This window comes from Talpa occidentalis, unplaced genomic scaffold, assembly GCF_014898055.3.
Source record: "Talpa occidentalis isolate TD23 unplaced genomic scaffold, MPIMG_talOcc4v2.1 talOcc4.14, whole genome shotgun sequence".
In the NCBI taxonomy this organism is placed as follows: domain Eukaryota; kingdom Metazoa; phylum Chordata; class Mammalia; order Eulipotyphla; family Talpidae; genus Talpa; species Talpa occidentalis.
In genome coordinates this window covers 39968867-39990915 of record NW_023601433.1, presented here as the reverse complement: position 1 = coordinate 39990915, position 22049 = coordinate 39968867, and the positions used below count along the sequence as shown (strand labels likewise).

General features: G+C 54.3%; 1 protein-coding gene across 1 annotated transcript in view; it reads right to left on the bottom strand.

Moving 5' to 3' along the window:
• Positions 1 to 8871: 8871 nt before the first annotated feature.
• The window catches only part of ITPKB (inositol-trisphosphate 3-kinase B), a 98543-nt gene continuing 85365 nt past the window's right edge, over positions 8872 to 22049 (bottom strand). Inside the window, exons 4-7 of the mRNA XM_054694972.1 lie at positions 18039 to 18243; positions 16013 to 16114; positions 14432 to 14503; positions 8872 to 12445 (exon numbers count right to left, since the gene is read on the bottom strand). Of these exons, the coding sequence (XP_054550947.1) occupies positions 12230 to 12445; positions 14432 to 14503; positions 16013 to 16114; positions 18039 to 18243 (595 nt within the window). The 3' untranslated portion in view covers positions 8872 to 12229. The remainder of the gene's footprint in view (positions 12446 to 14431; positions 14504 to 16012; positions 16115 to 18038; positions 18244 to 22049) is intronic.

Below are 22049 nucleotides of genomic sequence, written 5' to 3'. Positions count from 1 at the left end.
TCTCTCTCCTGTCCTTCTGTACTCTCATTCATGTGTGTTGGTGGACTTAATAGTGTCCTGAATTTTCCAGTCTGACCAGCCCTGAGCCCCTGGGTCCCTACAGAAGCACCGGCCTTGAAAATTAAAGCCTGAACAGACCCCCAAATCACAAATTTCTACTGCTTTTCCCTAAAGATGCTGGTGTTCAGTGACCCTAGGCCCATATAAATCACAGCATCTATCTCCATCCAATGGGGGAGCTGCAGACCCCCCCAAGCCTCAGCAGGGTGGGAGGAGGGCCTGGGGGCAGACTCCAGGTGACTTTTAGGAGGAGAATGTTGACGAGCAGCTTTCACTTTGTTTTGTGGTGCCCAACAAAATCCCCACCTATTAGTATGGCCTTTACCTTTAAGAGGCAGGCTTGCTAGCCTGCAACCAACATGCACCACCATCAGCCCCCAACCCCAAACTCTGGACTCATCTCTCACTCTCCTGTGCGCCCTTGTTTCTTGAGCCCACACTGTCTCAGTCCTACTTACTCTTTGGTTAGTTCTGTGGCTGCTGACTTCCCACTTGTGGGGGATCTGGTCACATTCATTCCCTTTGATCTCACACCCTGGGGGTCTGACTGACCTCCAGCACAGGCCCTCAGAGGTAGTCTTTGGGACACTCCAGTCTCTGGAGATGAGACCCAGAGGCCCAGGTGGTGTGTTCTAAGGGGGCGCCTGTCACAGGAAGTCCAATGGAGTGTCCCCTTGGGGCTGGTGCGGGAAGGCCCTGTTGGATTCCAGGATGCCTGTGCCACATGGAAGGTCCCATGAGCCTGGGGTCATCCCATGTCACAGGGAAGTCATGACCACAAAGTTCAGACTGGTGGTGGCCACCCTCCAGGCCTCGGCCCCATGCTACCCCACCATGTGGATTGTCTCTTGTGAGCGAACTGAGAAGGCTGATGAACTTGGGTGGATGGGGGTTCAGTGGCTTCCTCATGACTCCTCAAGCCCTGCCCCACTTTCTTATTAGTCCAGCTTCTCCATGGGACTAGCAGTGAGGAAAAAAGCATAAGTCTTCACATACAGCATAATCTCTTAAAAACAAAAGCCTGACCCGTCACCTAAACTTTTGCAACAGAAAAACATTCAGATCTTAAGGCAGTGTTGCTGCTGCCTGAGAATAAGAGAGGTGCTGCGTCTGGAGGAAGTTTATTGGAAAGGGGGGAATACAATGGACGTGCTCTCTTAAATTCATGTTGGCTATAGCCTGTGATAAATTGTGTCTCATGCAGTGTTTGTTTATCTTATTAGTTTTTCCATGTAGGGGCACCTGAGCATGGTACCAAACTCCAAGTAACCAAAAGACGTGGCTGTGAAAGGTGGCCCCTGGCCCCCAATTCTACCCTCAGCTCTCCTCTCTGGAAGCAAGTGTTACTATTATATGTGCAACAAACACATACAATAAGTTCTCATATAATGTCATTTCGTGAACTTCGACATTAAGTGAAAGAACAGATAAAGAAACCAACTTTCCCAAGGCTACTAGATAGAAATATGAGTCAGTTCCTATGCCAAATACCTGGCCATAAAAATATCACCAAGCTTCTAAATGGGGACCCCAGAATACTTCTACTATCAATTATTTGTATTTATTCTTTCACTTTCCAACGTGATTATTCCAGTTCCGACTCCAGGTGGCTGAAGCCCAACCCAGCAGCTCAGGGCACAAGGCAGGAACCTACCTTCCATGGTAGGTGCACCGCCCACCCCCACCCCCACTCACTCAGATTGGGGTAACTGAGACATCAATACACCTCTCACACCTACCTTTGGGATGTGGGAGAAAACCAGAGAGCCTGGAGAAAACCCATGCGGACTTGGGGAGGACAAGTAAAGCCTACATAGACCATGGCGGGGGTTCACATTTTTTCCACCTCATCACTGTTATAATAAAACGACATTGAACAAAATGATATTTGAGCAATGCTGTTTGCTGTACTCTTATCCATCTAGCTTTTTCCCAGTAATGGATCCATTCTGGAGCATGTCCCTTCTCAGTACTAACAGGTGTTCCAGTCGTTGTAACAGCTGCATCACAACATATTTAACTGGTCCCCATGATGGCAGTTGTTTGCTGTCCATGAACAGATGTCCTTGTTGCAATGTCATTTGACATGTGGGCTATAATATCTGTAAATAAATACCTGGAGAGTTTTGCTGGATCGACAGGTATATGATTTCAAAGTTATTGTCTCCAAGTTGTTCCCTATAAAAGTGCATTACTTTTTAATGAGCTCATTTATTTGTGTGTTGGTGTTTTGCCAAGGATTTGTAAGCTCCATAAACAGCAAGCCAGCAGCTGCTGTAATCCTGACAAGGGCACTGTTAAGGGTCCCCGGGGGTCCCAAGGTCTTGCCTGCCTGTGGGATACTCAGGTTGTCTAAGTCTTATTTTATTTTTCCATTCATGCAATTAAAATTTATCAGCCACGTATGGGTGCCAGGCCCTGGGTAGAAGCTGTGAACGTCAAGTGGACCGAGACTTACACCCTCCCACAGTTAAACATTCACAACAGTGGGCAAGCACCCAAAGGGAATGGTTTAGGGACTCGGAAGGGGGCACCCACTGCTGCCAGGAGGGTTCCAATGATTTGGTCACAAGGGTAATGACTAAAATATCTACACATGTACATATTTCTGATTATGGGTTGAAATTATGCTTATTGGGGGAATTTTTGAATGAGGACCCCAGAAAACTGTAAGGAAGAAAATAAAAAACACCCATGAACCCAGCATTCAAAAAACCACTCTATATAATCTGATGTTTTTCTTTTAACTGTAAAAAACTGGGCTAAATTACATACAATTCTGAATTCTGTTTTTTTCCCACTTAATGTGCTAGTGTGAGCACTCTCGCCCTGACCTTCCTGGGTAAGCCACCCACCCTGTCCTGATGTGTCCAGAAGCAGTGTTTCCTGCTCAGGCCTTGCTTTTGACCTCCAGGCCCACATGTCCAGCTGCCCTGGACCTTCTCTCCATGTGGGCGGACCTCAAGTACATCAAACTCAGCTGTCTGAACTAAACTCATTGTCTTCCTCCTTCAGATACTCCTTAACCCTGCTTCTCCTCCCACCTTGCCCCCTTGAGCCTGAGTCCACTCTGCCCCCAGTCAACTAGCTGGTCATTTTCCAACACCTCAGGCCTATCCCTCCTAGAACCAGAAATGGGAGGTCACCCACACGACCTCTTCCAGATCTTTGCAGCCCACACCTTGGCCTCCTCTCTGGACCCCCTGGCTTCGCTTTCTCGTGAGTCTCTCATTTCATCTTCCCTGATTTTAAGCCACAAGCAGCCCAGGCAACCCTACCATGTGCAAATGTGCTCCCGTCATGCCCTGCGCAGGCGCCCCCACGGAGAGCAGCACGTACCTGGGAGAAGGTCCACAGGTCCCGCCCAGGCACCCCGGGCTGGTGATTGGACTGTGCCCACCTCACGAGCCCCAATCTGCACCTCAGCCCCACACAGACTCTGCTCTGGCCACCTGGAGCGACCGCGTGTCTGTGGCTTTGCATGTTCCACCCCCACCTCCCCCACCGTTTCCGATAATTCAGACTCAGGGTGTAAACCGACCTGGGTTGGTCCCTCCTTTGCAAAGTGTGTCTTGATTGGCCTCGTGGTCGCTCTTCTGGGTCAGGAGCCCTCCTCTGTGCCCCCATGGAGCGCCAAGTTACCCCATCATGGCCCGCCTCACTCTGCACTGCACATGCCTGCTTACCTGACCTCCCACACCACGCCTCACCTGTGGGTTCAAATCCTGGCTCTGGTACTTGCTGGCAGTGTGACATTGGTCAAATACTTAACTGCTCTGAGCATTTCCTAATTTATACAACACGGATAATGATACGAACAAGTGGTTATTGGGAGGATTAAATGAGGTCACTATGGACAGTGCTTTCCACCATGCCCCAAACAAGGAACCCCTCCGTGCCTTCGTCATTTCCACAACCACAGTCAAGATAAAGATGTAGCTCGGCTGGGGGAAGCCATGAAAGGAAGAGAGGTCTCTCTTTCCTGGGGCATAACTGGGGCACAGCCGAGGAGGCTCCCTGCACACCTTTGCGGTCAGACCTGGTCCTCGGCTTCTTTTCGTCAGGTACCTTGTAATGCACAGGACCTTCCAGAAGGGGGCAGCCTCCTCTGGCTGAGCCTCGCCGTTTCCGCGGCCTCTGTGGGCAACAACTTCGTTTTGCACAGACATGTGTGTTCAGAAATCATGACTAAAATTGGGCATTTTTTCCCATTGAAATAAAACAGGGCTGCTGTCGACAGCAAATTGTCTCAGTAAGATACTGTTTGTCCATGATTTGCAGAAACTATTTTTAAAACAACCCAAATATATGTCGCCACATGGAAAACCACAGAAATTACCATTGCCCTTTCCCCCTCCCCCATCAAAACTGCTTTACTATTTCACAAACTTGGAAGGCACAGGAAATGCCCGGTGTGTTCAGCTACAGGGGGCACCATTATGGGCTAAAATTTGGTGTCCTCCCCAAGTCCGTATGTTGAAACTCTAACCCCTAATGTGACTGAATTTGAAGACCTGTGAGGACCTGATAAAGGTTAAGCGAGGTCGTGACCATGGGGCCATAATCTAATAGGGATGTGTCCTTTTTACAAGAGGAGGAGCCACTAGCCCCCTCCCCTGCTGTCAGGTGGGGACGCAGGGAGAAGGTGGCTGCTTGGAAACGGGAAGAGGGCTACACCTTGATCTTGGACTTTGTGTCTCCAAACTGTGAGAAAATAAATTTCTGTTGTTTTAAGCCACCCGGTCTGCGGTATTTTGTTAGGGCAGCCTGAGCTGAAGGACACAGGCACCTATTCATGGGAGGCAGTTGGGCTCCTTCTCACAGTATTATTGTTGTTGGTATTATATCGAACTAGTTATTTTCTTGTTAAATAAAACAAACCTGTGGGCCTTCACATCTTGCTAAAGCATGACATTCTTCTCACTGCACTTCCATTCCCTTGCTCACGTCTCTGTTGAATTTGTCATCTCAGGCCTGTGCACAGTGCACTAAATGCCAGGAACAAGCCACAGCTGTCACAGTAAAGAGAGAAAAATGACATGCATGCTGTTTCTGGGTGTTTGTGAGAGCTGTTGTTCTGTTTTTCTGTGGATGGGCGTATGAGCCTGCCTGTGAGTTGGCAAATCAGCTTGGTTCTGTGGGGTCTGTTGGAGGCAGGTTAGGGTGGCAGGGCAATGGTGAATCTGAGCATCTGTGCATTACTGAGCTGGGGCGGGGGTGGGGGGAGAGGGTCACATGGCTTGCACTTCCCTGCCGAGCAAACAGAGAACACCCAATCCAGGGACTCCATGCACCCAGGCTGGCCAGAATGCCCATGGTTCTCTAGGGCCAGAGCCAAGGTCTGGGTTCTGTACCTTGGCCTCCACCCTCAGGAGAAAGCCATACTTGGGAGCAACATTCTCAGGACCTGGCCGGGTTAACCGCCACCAAAATCAGCTCTCATGGCTTGACAACAGGCTATCCAGCACTCCTGGGGTCAGGACAAACCCTGATCATGCAGGGTCATGGCAGTCATGGAAAGATCTGGAGATTCGGTCTTTGAACTTTGAAAGATCAAAGTTTGAGTTTGTTGCTTACCAGCTGTGTGATGTTAGATGAGAGGCTCACCCTCTCTGTGCCTTTGCTTTTTCCTGTGTAAGATGGGGTTAACAAAGCTCATCTCACAGAATTTTAGAAATAAACCACTTAACCTTAAATCACCTGATATGGTGCCTAGAAAGCAGTCATCCGTCACCAGGGATGGCTGTTACTGTAAGGCAGGTGCTGGACGACTTCTGCCAAGGGCCAGGTAGTAAATATTTTAGGCTTTGCAGTCATTCAGTCTCTGCAGCCATTACGCACCTCTGCCATTGTACAGCCGAAATAGCCCACACAGCACGTGACAAGATCGACATGCCTCTTCCAACAAGCTCTATTTACAAAAATAGGTGCCCCATAATTCTAGGGTGATGCCTGCTCAGGAGGCCAGAGGCTAAAGGAGGAGAACTGAGGGGGACAGGCAGGTCTCCGATGCAGAGAGGTCCATGCAGAGCGGGGAAGGAGGCCGAGCATCTGTCATGTGTTGTTGGGAAGGGCTAGTCCAAGCTGAGAGCTCTACAGTTAGGGGCCATACACCATTTAAGGATTTATCAAGGTGTTTTGCAAGTGTCTAGGACTCCCTGCATTTGTATATAAAACTGCATGCATGCATATAGGCAGTTTTTTGGGGGGAAGAGGGTTCATGTCTTCCCCTAAATTATCTAAGGCAACTGTGATCCCCAAAAGGTGAAAAAACATAGTGTTAAATTGACTCTCCAGGCTTCAGTGATGACCGTCAGCAACCTTGAGGCCCTTGCAGATGTGGGGGAGATCCCAGGGATGACAGGCCCACAGATGCTTGGAGGCAGACTTGAGTCTTGGGGTCCCTGTCCCCAGGCCATGCCCCTCACTGCTGCTTCTCAAATTGTTCCAGGTTTCATGTTGGTTCCCAGTCTGGAACACCACCCTGTTGCAAAAACAGGTGCTCCCAGCCAGCCTCACTGACTGCTCAGGTAGTTCTGTTATTTTGTTTCTTTTCTCTCCCCCAACTTGGCAGAATTGGGGGAAAGTTTGACGTGAGTCCAGCTACCTGCCCAACCCTATAAGGCCCTCAGCCAGAATGTACAAGGGGCAGGATGAAGGACTGGCTGGGCTGTGAGGCCAGGTGGGCACTGCCCTGCAGGTAGTCACTGAAAAAGGCTGAGACTTGGTTCATGTAGCTCCAGAGCAGAGCAACTCAGAGAAGGCTGGTGCTGCCCCCACAGGCACCAGCTGGGGCAGGCACTTGTGCAGAGAGGCTGGTGGTGCCCTGATCCCCCACAACCTGGAGTCTGTTTCTTTCTCCTGTGGGGGAGTGCATCCCCTAAAGGCCAGAGCCTTTGCAGTGGGGCTGCAAAAGCGGGGGCTCCAAATGGCCAGATCCTTTAGGGGATGTGTGGAGTCCTGCCCAGGTTAGCAGGATAAAGGGGTGCAGATGCTGAGAAGGCCTGAATGTTCCCCGCCCCACAATTGCAGTGTGGGAGAGGACCTCCCGTCCAGCTGGCAGCAAAAGCCCAGGTGGGCAGGAGGCATTGGGGGATGGGCTGGCTGCAGTACAGTCTCTTCGGGCCTGAGGGGACGCCAGTGGGCAGTGTCTGATGACTGTGGGGGAGTGCATTTGGGGAGGTGGGGCGATCATAAAGCCCTGAGGAGTAACCACAGATGAAAGGATTGAGTGGAAGAGGGAGTGACTCAGCCCTGCCAGAAAGTATTTGTTGAGTGTACCTGCTGGTCAATAATTAGTCAATTATTAGCAATGGCAAAGCCTTGAACATGACCTTGAGAATGACCGGCCAGGAGCAGAAGCATCTACTCCGATTCTGAGTGGGTCTTCTGCCTAAAGCAGAGGCATCTCTATACCCAAATGCCATAGACACTGAGGGTGCTCAGGCCTCCCCCAGTTCATGCTTACTGAGCACTGGCCCTGTGCCTGGCACCGCAGGGCAATAGCTAACAGGGTCAAGCCCCGAGCCCCTGAGGGATCAGGGGAATGTCAAAATGGAAGGGACAGACCCTAAGTCACCCCACATGTCTATGAGTACTGGGATGGCCTGAGAGGATGGGCACTGTGGGGGGGAGGGGCCAGCGTCTTCTCACTTAGTTGGGTTCCGACACCTTTCCAAGGAGGCAGCGGTTACGCCAAGATCCATGCGATTCTGTGAGCAAAGCCGGAGGCTGAGGCTTCTTTCCTACTGCTTGGCGTGAAGTGCAACCCCATTGGGGGGAGGAGGGGCCAGGTCAGGTAGCATTGCTGCAAGTGGGGCTGCAAAAGCGGCCCCACTAGTGAAGTTGGTATTTGCTCTCATAGGTCTGCCCTCTGGGAAGCCAGTCAGGCACATCCGTCCATACTGGGTGGCAGTGAAAGAAGACTCCATTCACATGTGTTCTTCCATTGGTGAAAGGTTTTATATGAGGCTACGCTCCCAGACTTCAAGGTTACATGGGCCAGGGCCTAGTGGATCCCAGGGCTTGGGGCCTACAGGGAAACCAGGGGTGGGCTGGAAGTAACTTAGGTAACTTGTGGACACTGAACAGAACCCACTGAGGCGCTGATTGGACAAGATAAGGACATGGGAAAGTGAGTGTTGTTAACCATGTGGTAACTTGGTGGAACACCACAGGCAGAAAGTGCAAAGGTCCTGTGGTTTTTCTGTACTTTTTCCTGTAACTTTTTAAAATAAGGGAAGGATACACCACGTCCTCAATACAGAATTCAAATTCTGCAAATGAAGCCCTAGCGATCCAGAGCTGGAGGAAAGCTGAAGGGAAGTGCATGGCAGGTGAAGGTGTCTGCCCAGCCCAGCCACACAGCTTCTCATTAGTCCAGCAAACCCTTGCTGAGTGGCAGTATGCCTGGCCTGATGCTTGGTTCCCGGGATCCAGGCCAAAGATAATATAAGACCTCTGTCCTCCAGATGCTCCCCAGCTAGGGAGCAGGACAGAATTAGGCTTGAAACAGGAAAATTCTGGCTCCCAATCCCTGCTCCTCACTATTACCCAGGTCAAGTTGTCTGATCTAAGCCTCAGTTTCCCCATCTGTAAAATGGAAACTGCATGGCCTGTTCATGTTGATGTGGGGATTAAAGGGGACCACAGACACTGGCAGGTGCAGCCAACTCCATAACCAGGGTTGGGGGTCACTTCTAAGTTCCTGAGCTCCCATGTTTAAGTTTTGTGGAGGTTAGAAGAGACTCCCTTTGAAGAGTATTTTAAAATCTTTGCAGATTAACATGTATCCCACTTAACCCCCATTCCCAGGGGGTCATCATAACTATAACCTAACGATGTAAACCTCCAGCTTCCAAAGACTCCCCCCACCACCCTTCAGACACGGCTCCCAGGCTTGGGTCAGAAGCATCACACCGCAGACATTCTGTGGTCCCCAGGGTCTTTATTTAGGAAGATAGAAAGCATCTGCAGTCAACAGGCACCGTGCGGCGGGGAGGGTGTGATAGTAACAGTTCAGTTTTCTCCATGTTGTCAGGGGGAAAGGGGTATAGAGGGAGGAAGAACCCTCCGAGAGTCTTCTCCAGAAAAAAAGGCACTGGCGGGGGGTGGCCACCCTGCTTCTTCCCCAGTCTGGGGCCCTTCCCAAACCAGGCACCTGGTAAGACACACTTGGGCTTGACCGGATGCGGAGGAACTCAAAGCTAAATATAGTTCAGGGAGAAAAGAGTCCATCTCCGGGAGCCAGGGCTGCTTCCAAGCTCGTCCCACCAAACAGGAAAGAAAGTCCATAAAGAAGGCAAAGTCGGAAAGAAAGTCCATACCGAAGGCAAAGTTTTATGAACAAAATCTAGCCTTTCAGCCTTAGTGTTTTGTGCAATTTTAAAAAACCAACAAAATAAATATAACTTAAAAACGTCTTACATGACACTAAAAGCAAGTTTAGGACTCACAGCTGAGAAACCTCCTTGAATGCTAAGCAGTGCTGAACACCAAGAACCCCCTAGGGCCCCGTCCTCACTTCAGCAAAGGAAGGGGGCTCCCTCACCTGTATGCAGGTGTGCATAGCATGCCCTACCCTCCTGACACCTGCACAGCCAGGACACAAGCAGTCCCTGCTGGGAGCTGGGTAGGTGAGGAGGTCTTCTGGACCACCTGGGCAGGGGTTCTGGGACATTCCATTCAAGACCCATTTATCCCACTAGGAAAAGCAGTGGGAGGACGAAGGCGAGGAGTTGAGAGAGAGCAAGCCTAGAAGAGGGAAATTAGCATGGTAAATACAAACCCCACCCCAAGCCCCTAAGTCACACAATGACCCTAAAAAGATGCTTTCACATATTCAGGAAACCGCAAAGTCCTGCTGCTAGAGCCTCCTGGGCCTCCTTGAGTAAGCAACTCATTTGCTAATATATTAGCACACTGTTTGCAAACAACTGGTGCCAGCTTAAAGTGCTTGGAAAGTTTGTTCTCTTAGGAGACTAAGCTGGTCCCCTGTAATTTTTGTTCCTAGCATTAATGAACCTTTTTCACAGATAGAAAGAGAATGATCACTTTCGGCCAGCCCATCGTTGTAGGATCTTTATGTCTGAATTAATGATACGCTTTCCTGCAGACAGCTGAAGCACAGGCCACTGCGGCCCTCCAACTCACAGGTAACTACAGCCCAGAGCCCCAGGCTGGCTGTGATCCCTCAGGGACTTCTGCAGTCATAAGGTCTCCAATGCTGGGCGGGGGCGTGACCTTTAGCAAGTCAGCCTACACAGGAGCTCACTGCTGTTTTGAACAAGAGCCAGGAAGTTTCAAAGTGATTTCCTTTTAAAAAATCTGTACTTATACATCCTCATGGGTCCCACCCTCCACCCCCACCAACAGTCACTCACTCAGTGTGTGAAAGGGGAAACGGAAACGTCACGTGGGTGAGCTGACAGCCCCCCCACTCCCAGGCCCTACTGTGACAGGGGGCGGCCCAGGAATCCCCACCTCCAGACTGGCCTCTCCAGGCCACACCTGGGGGCACTCTCTCTGCCATGTTCCACAGCAGCTTCCTTGGAGCAATGCACCCCAGGGCCTGCTGGCTGGGGAGCAGCCCAGTTCTCCAACCATGCCTATAACCCCCACAGCAAAGGGGAGCTACTGGGGGCACAGCTCCAAATGGTCATTGAGCCGTGGGTTTTGCTCTAAAAAGTCATGCAAATTATACATTCTTCTCAATAACATAGACTTGTTTCACAATTAAAATAGGGCTAATAACTGGTTCTCCACAATGCCCCCACAGCAATCTAGAGGCTCCAGCTAGAGATGCCTGTAACATCCCTGACACCCACCACACACCTGGAAGCTACCTACCATGTTTGGGAAACACGGGTCTACGCCCTTCAGACTTAAGACATTTCAGGGGGAACTAAAGACACTACCATGTTTGGGAAACACGGGTCTACGCCCTTCAGACTTAAGACATTTCAGGGGGAACTAAAGACACTAGCCTGAAGCCCTGCCTGTGACTGCTGGGGGCTCTGGACATGATGACAGAAGTCCAGGTGTGCAGGGGGGGCCTCATTGTACCTGGGAGCCAGAGGAGCAACCTCTGTAGGGACTTACTTTCTGCTGGTGTTGGCTATGCCCTGGTCCACACTGCCTAGGCCCCTGGACTTGCCAAAGCAAGGCTGGGAGTGGGAGGCACAAGTGGCTTTAGGGGGTGGGAGAGTAGGGGGGTGAGGAGGAGGCCATCTCTGGAAGTTTAGGTTTACTAGTCTCCCTCTTAATTAATGGGTGATAATACAGAGGAGGAAGACAGCTACTGCCTGCCCCCTCCTGTAGCACAGCCAAGTTGGCTCCAGACCTTTTCTGGCTCTTGGGTCTGGCCCAAAGCTAAAGTTTTGATACCAGATGGGTGGGACTTTAGAAATCCTACAAAGGAAGCCCTGGGGCTGCAAAGCAGAGGGTACTTTACTCATGGTAGACATATGGTTCACAGTGGGTTTGTGCCCCAACTACCAGCAAGCCTGGCACCTTCAGACACATGGGGTTCTTACCCCGCCCTCCAGGGCCCCCAACCCAGGCTTGGAGGATGGGGCAGAAATGGGCTGTGCTTGGCAGCGGTGATAATGGAACCTGCCACCAGGGGGCAGCAGACCCCCACGGATAGCCAGTCAAGAGGGTGTGGGCTCGGCTATTAGGGTCCCTCTCTGTAGCCTGGAACTCCGTGGCCACCTGCACCTTTCTCCAGATCTAAGCCCAACAGATCTGACCCGACCTGGCACTGGCCTGAAGCCCTGCCTGTAACTGCTGGGGGCTCTGGACCTGATGAAAGAAGCCCAGGTATGCAGGGTGGGAAGCGGCCTCATGGTACCTGGAGGCAAGAGGAGCAGCCTCTGTAGGCCCTCACTTTCACCCCTGCCCACACTCCCAGCAGCAGAGCCGGGACATTTCTCTTCCAGCAAGATCCTAGTCACAAAGAGAAGTGAAGTCCCACCACTGGGGCCTTCAATCAGGAAAGTAGCTGCAAATCTTGTCTCTTCTACAAAGTGTCTTGTAGTGCAGTTTGGGAGGGTCAGTTCTGGGGCTTGAACCAGGTAGAAGTGCAGGAAAAAATTAAGAAAGAGAAGGGAAGCAAAGACAGAGGAAAGGAGGCCGGGAGTTGGGGAGAGGGGGGGAGTGCGGGGCCGCCTCAGGCGGGCGGGGTGCCAGAGCACATTTCCGTCAGGATGTCTATGAGGTTGTTCAGGCCCGAGAGGTAGCCATCCTCCCGGTTCCCTTCCTGCCAGGGGACGTCATGCTGCAGAGTCTGGCCTTGGGGCAGGGGTGTGGTTTTCCCAAAGTCGATCATCCACACCTTGGCCTGCTCCTTCTTGTCGTGGATGAAGAGGAGTGAGCTGCCGATGACCTGCAGGGGACAGAGAGATGAGGAGGGGACACTGGAGCCCCTTCCCTGCCCTCCATACCGCAACATGGCACCTGAAGAACCTGGGAAAGCCTGAGGCCGGAATGAAAAATGGGGAGAGCTTGGCTCAGGCGAGGCCCGTCCAATTCTGCAACTCTGTCCTCTGTTCTCATCTAGGCAGGGGTCCCCCACCAGTGACCATGCTGGGGAAAGCACGACCTCTGTAGTCAGTCCTCCAGAATGGTGACCGCTCTCTGGGTGGCGGCAGGGAGGACCCTGGGATGCAGACCTTCCAACTCCAGCCTGGACACTTTGCATATGTCAGGCCACACCTCAATCTTGGGGCCTCCTAGATCTTGATTTCTCACAAACACCTGAAGTAAGAGCTTTTGTGAAAGGGGAGATGTCAAGGAGATTCTCACCCTAACTATGGGGGCAGATGAAAGAACCCTGTGCACGTCCAAATGCACAGCGGGGTGCAGGTGTTAGCCACAGATCGCCCCATCCTGGACAGGTGGCTGAGGCAGGTTCTGCCAAAGGTTTCCCCAGGGCAGCGAGGGCACCAAAGTGCACTTTGGTGCCCTCGCTGCCCTGGGCTGGATCAGAGCAACAGGTTGGGAGTAGCGCCCTCTCAAGCAGGAACACATCCCCCAAGCCCTCTCCGGGGTCACCTGCATGGGGCCAGAAGGAGACTGAGGGGTCGTGGGGAGGGGCTGTTATAGTGCTCAGGACCAGGGCAGAGGAGGGCTGACCCTGGCCCTCCCCTCCCCAACAGCTGACCAAGCCCAGAGAGGGGTCTTTTCTTCCCAGGTAGAAAACAACAGAAGCCTCAATTAATTTGGTCTCCAGCTCTCAGGCCTTCCCGGCCCAAGGTAACCAGGCAGCCCCTGTCCTCCAGAGGAGGGGTGAAGGGAGTCTTGGCAGGCGGCACAAGGACCAGGCATAAAGAAGGCCCAGGCGGAGCGGAGGACCTGGGGACACAGGCCTCAGCAAGGTCAAGGGAGTAAAGGTTCCAAGGACACCTGCACTCAGTGCAGGGACTCAGGGAAGAATCAGGCCCAGTGTGCCCTGTGGGGGTCCCCTACCTTGGCACACCCCCTTATCACGGTGGCTCCATTCAACACACCAGCAGAGCCAGTGCACAGAGTGGGATGGGCATCCTGGCTAAGGGACAAGTCGGGGATAAAATCCAAGGGCAAGGCAGTGTGTGGTCTGCACTGAGGTGTCATGAGAGCCAGTAGGGCCTGCTCCCCCCTTGGGGAAGCTCCCCTTGCCTGGTAACCCCGGGACCACCTGCCTCCAGTCCTCCTGCTGGATCCACAGCCCTCTCTGGGCAGGGATCCCTCCACACAACACCACTCCGAGGTTTTGCTTTCCTGAAAGAGCTCCAAGTCTCAGGGAATGGGGAGAGGCGTGCCTCTGCTGCACACGCACCGGCATGGTGGTGACATTCCTGGCCGATCTTATAAAGCCTCCAGGGATCCTGCTGACAATTCTAAACCCTGTCTTTCAGGTCTCTGCTGCTTGCTGGCCTGTTCCCAGTTCCCCAGATCCGTGTTCCCAGATCCGTGTTCCCAGATCCGTGTCCCCAGGGATCCAAGCTGCTCCAGGACTACTACCTGCAAGACCTGCCTTCCTAAAGATCTCGGGGTGGGGGGCTCACCTAGATGCTCAAGAGAGCTTCTGCCTTAAGACTTTTGGGTAACGTGGGATAGAAGTCCTGTCATATCCCCACCTGGAACAGGCGAGTCTCAGAGCTAGGAAGGAGCTGGGGTGAGAGGGGCGGCTACAGATCTGAGTTTAGGTCCTCAGGACAACCTGCCTGGTCATCTGTGGGAGCTGGGTCAGAGGCCTTGGGGCATGGCTCTCACATCCAAAGGGTCTAGGGCTTGTGAATGGGCAGGTCTGAGAGTGGGCAATGTGCCCACAGCTCGGGTGGGCAGGCCCAACGGTCAGGGAGCTCTTTATCCAAGAGGACACAATAGCTACCTCGTGACACTTGAAGAAGGGAGAAATTTCTAGGGTGGCGCGAATGTCCTTCAGCCGGTCCCGGTAGGCGATCTGGAAAAAGAAATAGGACCAGATTTTTAAACATTTAGGGGTGGGGTAGATTTTGAGTTCCATTCAGCCCACTAGGGTCACCAAACATCAGAGCGGGAGAGACCTTAAAACCTGATGTTTTATTCCAGTCTCCTCATCTAGACATGAAGAAATGGAGGCCTGGAGAACATGGGGTGGCAGGTCTCAAGGTCTTGAGTTTCTCCACGACTCTGCTTTGTGAGCAGAAGGTAATGAAAGCAACAGCTCCTGCCTGCAGCCCTGGGAGTCCCTCCCTCAAGGCTGGGGCTGTCTGGAAGGCCAGCAGCTCGAGAGGCAGCATCTGGAGAGCTGCCTGCCATGAAGTCTCCCAATACAAACATCAGTGCCTCTGGCTTTTGAAGGGACAGATTAAGAGCAGGAGCGCCACCATTCTCTCTGCAGCGGCCTCGCTGGTCCTGGGGGGTGCCTGCTGGAGAAGCCGTCACCCAGGCACACTCGGTGGGTCCTGCAAGGCCCTGCAGTGGTGTCACTGCCTAGAGCCCGGCACAAGAGTCCGGGTGACCCAGGAACCAGAGAACTCAGGCTCTGGAAAAGCTGGAGTGCAGGCCCCATGACTGAAGCCTCAGCACTGGTGAGGCGCCAAAGAACAAGGGAAGCCTCCTTTGTCAGGAGAGGAGCGGAGAGTGGTCCTCAGGTCCAGTGGGCACCGAGAGTCCTTGCAGAGAGGGCTATGTGGGCCCTGGGCCCAGGCGTGCCGGAGTCTCCCAGGGTGCCCTGCTTTTAGGTTATGGTGGCACAACACAGCCTTTGCCAGCTGGGAGGGTCAGGGTCCCAGGCCCAGTGGTCAGAGCGCCTGTCCAGTCTGCCTGCTGCAGCAGCAAACAGGCAATCACTGTGTCATCAACTAGCTTATCCACTCCCCTGGGGCTCAGAGACAGTCGCTCAGTTCCTTTCAGAGAGGGCAATGTGAAACCCCAGAGCCCCTTCCCTCATCAACACTGCAGCCTGGTAGAGGCCTGGCCAGGCCTGGAAGACATGGGGCATGGGGTGCAGGGAGTGGCAGGTCCACCTGCCTGAAGTTCAGCTCCACCCTTTCCTCATGTCCTTGACCTCTGGGAGGGCTCTTTTGTAACATAGGGACAAGAATATCTACCTCCCCTGCCCTCCTGAGCTACTGTGAAGGATGGATGAGCACTTACTAGCCCAGTATTTGGCAGGCAGCGGATACTGAAGAAATCCAGCAAATATCCTCTTTTAAGGGGATGGGAAAGGTTTTCGGGAGCTGTGAGGTGAAGGCTAAGGGAGCGAGTGAGTGCTCAGATTCCCTGTTCACCCTCTGAATGGGGCTGCCAACCACATCACCTTCCTCTTCACCTTCCAAGGAGAAGTCTGGGTTTTCTGTGTGGGCAGCAAGGCCGCAGGGCTGTGGCCCAGCTGTCTAGGGCTGAGCAAGACTCCCCAGAGGGACAGGTATTCCTGCCTGGCTGCCCCGTACCCCACGGCCCAGCTCTTTCTCGGGCTCCAACTCACCAGGATGTTCTGATTGTCTTTAGTGAACTCTCTGAAGGCCTCGGTGACCTGTTCCCTCGTTTTGGTTTTCTTGAAGTCTCTGTTCACAGAGCCATCTTCCTTCTGAGGAGGGAAAGGCGACACCCCCGCCCAGGGAAGGGTCAGCAAGGCCCACAGGCAGACACTGCACCCACCCACCCACCAGCCCAGAGCGGCCAGCCCAGCCTCAACCCTGAGCCCTGGGCAGCGGGCTCCCACGTGGGGCACAAGGAGGTGAGCGGCTACAGGGCCCGGACAGGTGGCGGCACAGCAGAGGGGGCCGTCCTGGGCGCTGACCGCGGAGAGCGGAGGCCCGCACTGTTGTCCAGGCAGAGTGAAGAGCTTTAGCACATGCCTGGAGGTGGGAGGGGGCTTGGGCCAAGAATGGAGAGCAAGTCTGTGGGAACAGCAGGGTCTGGGGACATGGCTAGGTCTCGGCTTCACTCGGGGTCTGGTCTCTGGAACCGAGTGCCCCAAGGTCCCTGCCATCCAGAGACACCCTCCCTCGCTGCAGACAGGAGGGGAATGGCCTACCCCAGGTCTCTTGTGGGAGGATCCCTGAAAGCTTAGTGCTACTCCCTGCCCCCACCTCCCCCAGTGCAAGGAATCAGTCCATTTTCTTAGCCCGGACATGTCTAAGCGGTTTCAGGGCAGAAAGCAGGGCTCACTACACTAGAGGAAACCTGCTGCTAAAGGGACAGAGGGAGAGATAGCAGGGCCCCACCAGAAGCCCCCAGACTTGGGTCTGTGCACCACCAGGCTGGAGATCAGTTGAAACACTGAAAGAGAACTGTGGGCATAGGGAGCAAGAAAGGTTGGGGAGGAGAGAGCTGGGGTAGCAGGGCCCCACTCTGAGGGGAGGAGAGGGGTGGCTTCCCTCAGCCCCAGAAGACAGGCTGCCTGCACACACCCAATGGACAATGGACAGAGGCCAGAACATGCAGCTTGCGGGCAGAGGTAAAGGCATAAGTGGATCATTTCAAAGAGATAAAGAAAGGAAAATGCACATTACCGGAGCAGCATGTAATCTGTATGGGGTCTGACAGCTGGATGCCAAAGAGAGAAAAAGGCTGGTTTCAGAAGACAGGGAAGGGGCACATGGTTTTTTCAGCCCAGGGCTCTTAAAGAAGTGGTCCCTGGGAAGGTGTCACTCCCCCTACAGCCTCTACTCTGCAATCACCCAAGGCAGACACCCACACCTCAGCCATCTGCAGAGCCTGCTCCAGCTGCAGCTTTCTGGGGAGTTGGGGCTCCCAGTGCCCAACTCTGACCCCAGGGCTGGACAGTGTGGGCCAAGAGGAGAGCAGGTGATGGAAACCAGGACCACTGTGGGGCCATCACCATCTATGAGCTCTGGAGAATGGCTGCCTGAGCCCCTGGGGGTCCGGCGCCTCGAAGTCCTGCTCCTGGGGGTGAAGCCCACACCTGAGCTGTTTCTTCAAGTCTAACAGCAAGGGAGGTGCATAGCCTTGGGTAGAGGAAAGAAAAGAGAATGCAGTGGTCTAAGATCATGTAGTCTGTCCAGAAGTGATCAGTGACAGGCAGGAAGGGTTCCTAGTCCTGGCTGCCTGGTAAGAGCCAGGGTTACAGCCGCGATGGCAAAGGCAGCTGCTGTGCATCCTCCTTAGCCTGGGTCTCACTACCAGCCCCTGGTTTTCTGGCAATGAGCACTGGCATCCCACAAGCTGACTCCAAGGTGGCCTCAGCGTTGGGCATTCTGGGCTAGGGGTAGAGTCCTCGGCAGAGGACCACTAGCACACACAAGCTCCAAGGCCCAGCCCCCTCCGTGGCCATGCCACCTGTATTCAGACTGAGGGGTCAGCCAGTTTCCTAAATGTCTCTTCTGGGGCTGATACACATACTCTGGGAGGAGGAAGTTTATAGTCTCTGAAGGGTCCTGGGAACAGCCAGGACCCCTGCAGAGGTTGCTAGTTGACCTGAAACTTCCATCCCTCCCCACACCTGGGAGCGTCACCCAGGCAGCCTCAGGTCACACCTGCTGGCTCACCTTGATGCCCTCGATCCTGAACCCCAGGGTGGCCGTGGAACTGATGGTCTCCCTCCACTGCATGTACCGAGGCTTGGTCACTGCCCGCTGGGCTTTCTCCTCCTCGGTCGGGGCCTCAGGATCCACCTCAATCATCTTCTGGTACATGTCCTTCCGGAGGCTGGGCTTCTTGCGGGCCTTGGTGAGCTCCTCCTCCAGGTAGGTCCTGCACCGAAGGTGAGGCTATGTCAGAGCCACTGGCTAGACCTCCGCCTCTGGTGCCTTGCCAGAGGGCCACAGCCAACCTAGCCAAGTCATGCTGATCCAGGACAGATGGGGATGGGGCTGGGGCTTGAGTCAGGAGAATAGGGGTGGGCCTTGCTGGGTGGGATCAACTTCATCCCAAAACCACTGAGCAGACAAAGCCTAAGGAGTGCTTCCTTCTGAGGACACCATCATAGGTCCCAGCAGAGGAGGCAGGGCAGCTCAGCGGCTTGTCCTGCTGTACCCCCGCCCCCTCTCTTATCATGCTGGGGTGAGAGGAGGAGGGTGTGCTGTGCTGAGGGCAGGGTCCACTCAGAACCCAAGCTGTCCCTGCCTGGCTGCCTGGGACCTTTCCACAAAGTCAGGGCTTCCGAAGTCAGACCTGTATGGGTTGGAGAGCTCGTTCTAGCCCCCCAGCCCACCCATCTTCCTAGTTCTCAGGTGACCCAAAGGGCTGGGCCTTAAGCATCTCTGATTCTCTCCAAAGAATAAATCATTTTGAGCACAAAGGTTAGGCCAGAGGTGGCCTTGGGAGGGGCCTCAGTGCTGGGTGGAGAAGCCCAGGATGCGAAGGGAAGGCCTTGGGGTCGCTTGACCTGTCTGACCACAGACCTGCTTAGCTTTCACTGCCTCATGGATACCAGGCCTCGGCCAACCTTTGGGTCCTCACACCTCAGCCTCCAGCCTGGAAACATGTCTGAATTGTTCACTGGCTTGTCCTCTGCACAAGCAGCCTGGGCCTGATTGCTGGATTGGCAGGTCCCCCAGAAACAGGAAGAACTGGGCCAGTAGGACTTGAGCAGCCCGAGCCTGGCTTGAGAATCCCTGGCACCTGGCTGCCTCCCTCACTCTGTCACCAAACTGAGGTGGGTAGAGGCATGACAGCATGACACATCACACATGCCTGTCCTCTTCTCTGCTCCCCTTTTTAACCTCCCTGGCTCCCCCACAGCAGTCTCAGCTGCTGCCAGGCCTCTTCAGGAACAGCAATCGCCAGGCCTGCTGCAGCAGAGGGAAGTCAGCCCTGGCTCAGCGTGGGTGGGAGCCGCCCACTAGGCAGCCTGCTGAGACAACAACCTGGCCCCCCACACTACCCCATCTGTCCCTGGGCCTGGCTCCACTACTTCCCACTTTCCATACCCACTTTCAGAATAGACTGACCATCAAAGCTATGATATTTTAAAAAGATGTATCTCTAGAAGCCACTGTATTAACTGATAAAGAAACACTCAAGCCCTTGGGAGTGAAGATGAGTCTGGTCACCTACTACCTTTCAGGTGATGGAGACTGTGAGGGGGAGGGCCTGGCTGTGCACTTGCACACACACACCTTTGCACTGAGTCGTTTGCATGGCGTGGCCCTGGCCAGTGTGTGCAGCCTGAGGCAGCGGCCCATTGACCACTCCCCATGCACTGCAGTGGGCTGCAAGGCGGTGGGTGGACACACTTCTGCAAAGAGCTCTTAGGACCTCCTTAAATGGGAAGCAGGCTTTGATGTCAAATCCCTTTACATGGGGCTTTCTCTCGAAGGGGTTCCCACAGCAAAATCCAGGCAGAGTTACTCACCTCCTGGTGCAGGAAAGAGGTTGGGCAGACATGCCCAGGATAACCAGCTGAATGGTGGGGTTGGAGGTCAAGGGAGGCAAGTCACAGGGCCTCCCCATGAGGGCTGCCTGCCCACCCAGAGGGAAGGGCAAACCTCCCTGTCACGCGGGAGCGGAGCCTCTGGGTAAAAAGGCCACTCAGAACAGGGTAAGGGGGGTGCTCCTCTGGGAACGCCCCTCCTGGCTTCCAGGGGGCAGAGGTGCCCAGCCCCTGGTCTGGATATCAGGAAGGCCCTTCTGACTCCACAGCAGGTGACATAACACTCTGATTTACAAGATGTCCCTCGTTTGAGACATCACAAGAGGCTGCATCCCCTTTTTGGAAGCTCCCATCATAGCTGAAGCTGCACTTGCTGATCAGTCCTCCCGCCACTGTGACAAGTGCAAACCCCTTGGGACTCAGTGTCTGTGGTGGCCCTGGGCTCCAGCCTCCTTGACCATCACGCATAGGTCACGCTGCGGAGCTCGGGAGGGACTCTGAGGCCAAGTTTTCTGGATCAACGTACTTGGGGAAATGCCACTATCCCGGCAGGGACGAGAGCCCTGCAGAGCCCCTTGGGGAAGTGCCGGCTGCACTCAGGCTGGATTTGCCTTCAGAGGCCTGATGCAGAGGCAGCTGTGCCACCGCCTGGCTACACAGCACTGAGCAGCCCCTTAATTCTAGTGTCAACATCTCCTCCTGCTCACACTGAATCACGCCCCACCTGCCTGAGGCATGAGGAGCACAGAAGGGGCCATCCCTGGGTTCAATGAGAAAAGTGGGGTTTGAGTGGGACTGCTTGGGCCTTCAAACCCCCTCAGCCATCCAGAACAGACACAGGCTTCAGTCCCGAGTGCTGCTTGTCAGCCTGATCTCACCAGTGGGCCAGGCCGGAGAAGCCTAGTGTCTACAGGTGCCATGTACACACGCTTGGCCTCGTGGTGTCCTCTCATCCCTTCCTTCTACCCTCAGACCCCGCCCAGGAGGTGCTAAACCTGTCCCAGCCATGGTGGTCACTCTGGGTCTCTCCTGAGAGCCCTGGGGTGGGGCAGGACAGACGCTGTGGGAGGCAGGAGCACAAGAGCAGAGGCGGGGTGGTCTGGGCCCCAGCAGCCTCCCAGGTTGAGACGAGCACATGAGCACCAGGCAGCCTGACCCCGGGGCTGCCGCCTCTCAGGACAGCCCGGTCATGTGTTCTTCAAACAAGCAGTACTTTTTTTGGCCACGGTCTGAGTGAACACCAATTGGAATATTTTCCATTTGTTTGTGCTGCCGCCCAAGCCCTCGCCCCCCCAGGCAGGCTGAGTCCTGGGGCCACTGGGGTGGGAGAAAGGACGCATCTCCCCTTGAAAGGGCACGTCCCGGTGCACCGGGGAGAACCTCCAGGGACGGAAGTCAGAGCCTGAGGAGCAACAGAGGCCAAGTGGGGGTGCTGGGACAGTCTGGCTCCTCTGCTGGCTGGGGAGGGCTTGGATGGGTGGAAGGAGGGAAGCCATGGGGCATGAAAGAGCAAACAGCGAGACGCGCGTATGTCCCCACCCCGCTGTCCCTGCCCTGAGGGCAAGACTGATGGAACAGGGGTCAGTCCTTGAGCTGGGTCTGATTTTATGACAACTCTCAGGAAGAGTGAGGGGAAAGGAAATCTGGGCCACTGCTCTCCTGGCCTTCTCTCTCTCTCTCTCTCTCTCTCTCTCACACACACACACACACACACACACACACACACACACACACACACTCACTCACATGCAACCCATCTTTCTCAGTCTCCTCTTAGAAGAAATCAATTGCCTAAACCATCCAGAGCAGACACAGGCTTCAGTCCTGAGTTCTGCTTCTTGAGTTTGAAAGGAGCTGACTAAACTGTGCAGCCAGAACAGGGCCCAGAGCTCAGGACGGCCATGTCTCGGGCCCTCGCTGTGCAGCCTGTCTCCTGCCCGCTCTCCCTGTCTCCTCTCCCCTCTGGGTCTGAGCCTATCCCTCTGGACAGATGGCTCCTGTGAAGGGAGGGGGCCAGCATGGAGAAAGCTGGGCGAGATGCCTCTACAGCGAGATGACTGGGAATGGGTCCCTGAAGTCCACCTGGCCCCCGGGTCTGCCCTTATACACACGAAGGTCTGGGGACAGCCAGGGAGGCCCAACTTCAGGAAATCCTGGATGCCGTTGTCAGCATCTGCACGCCCAG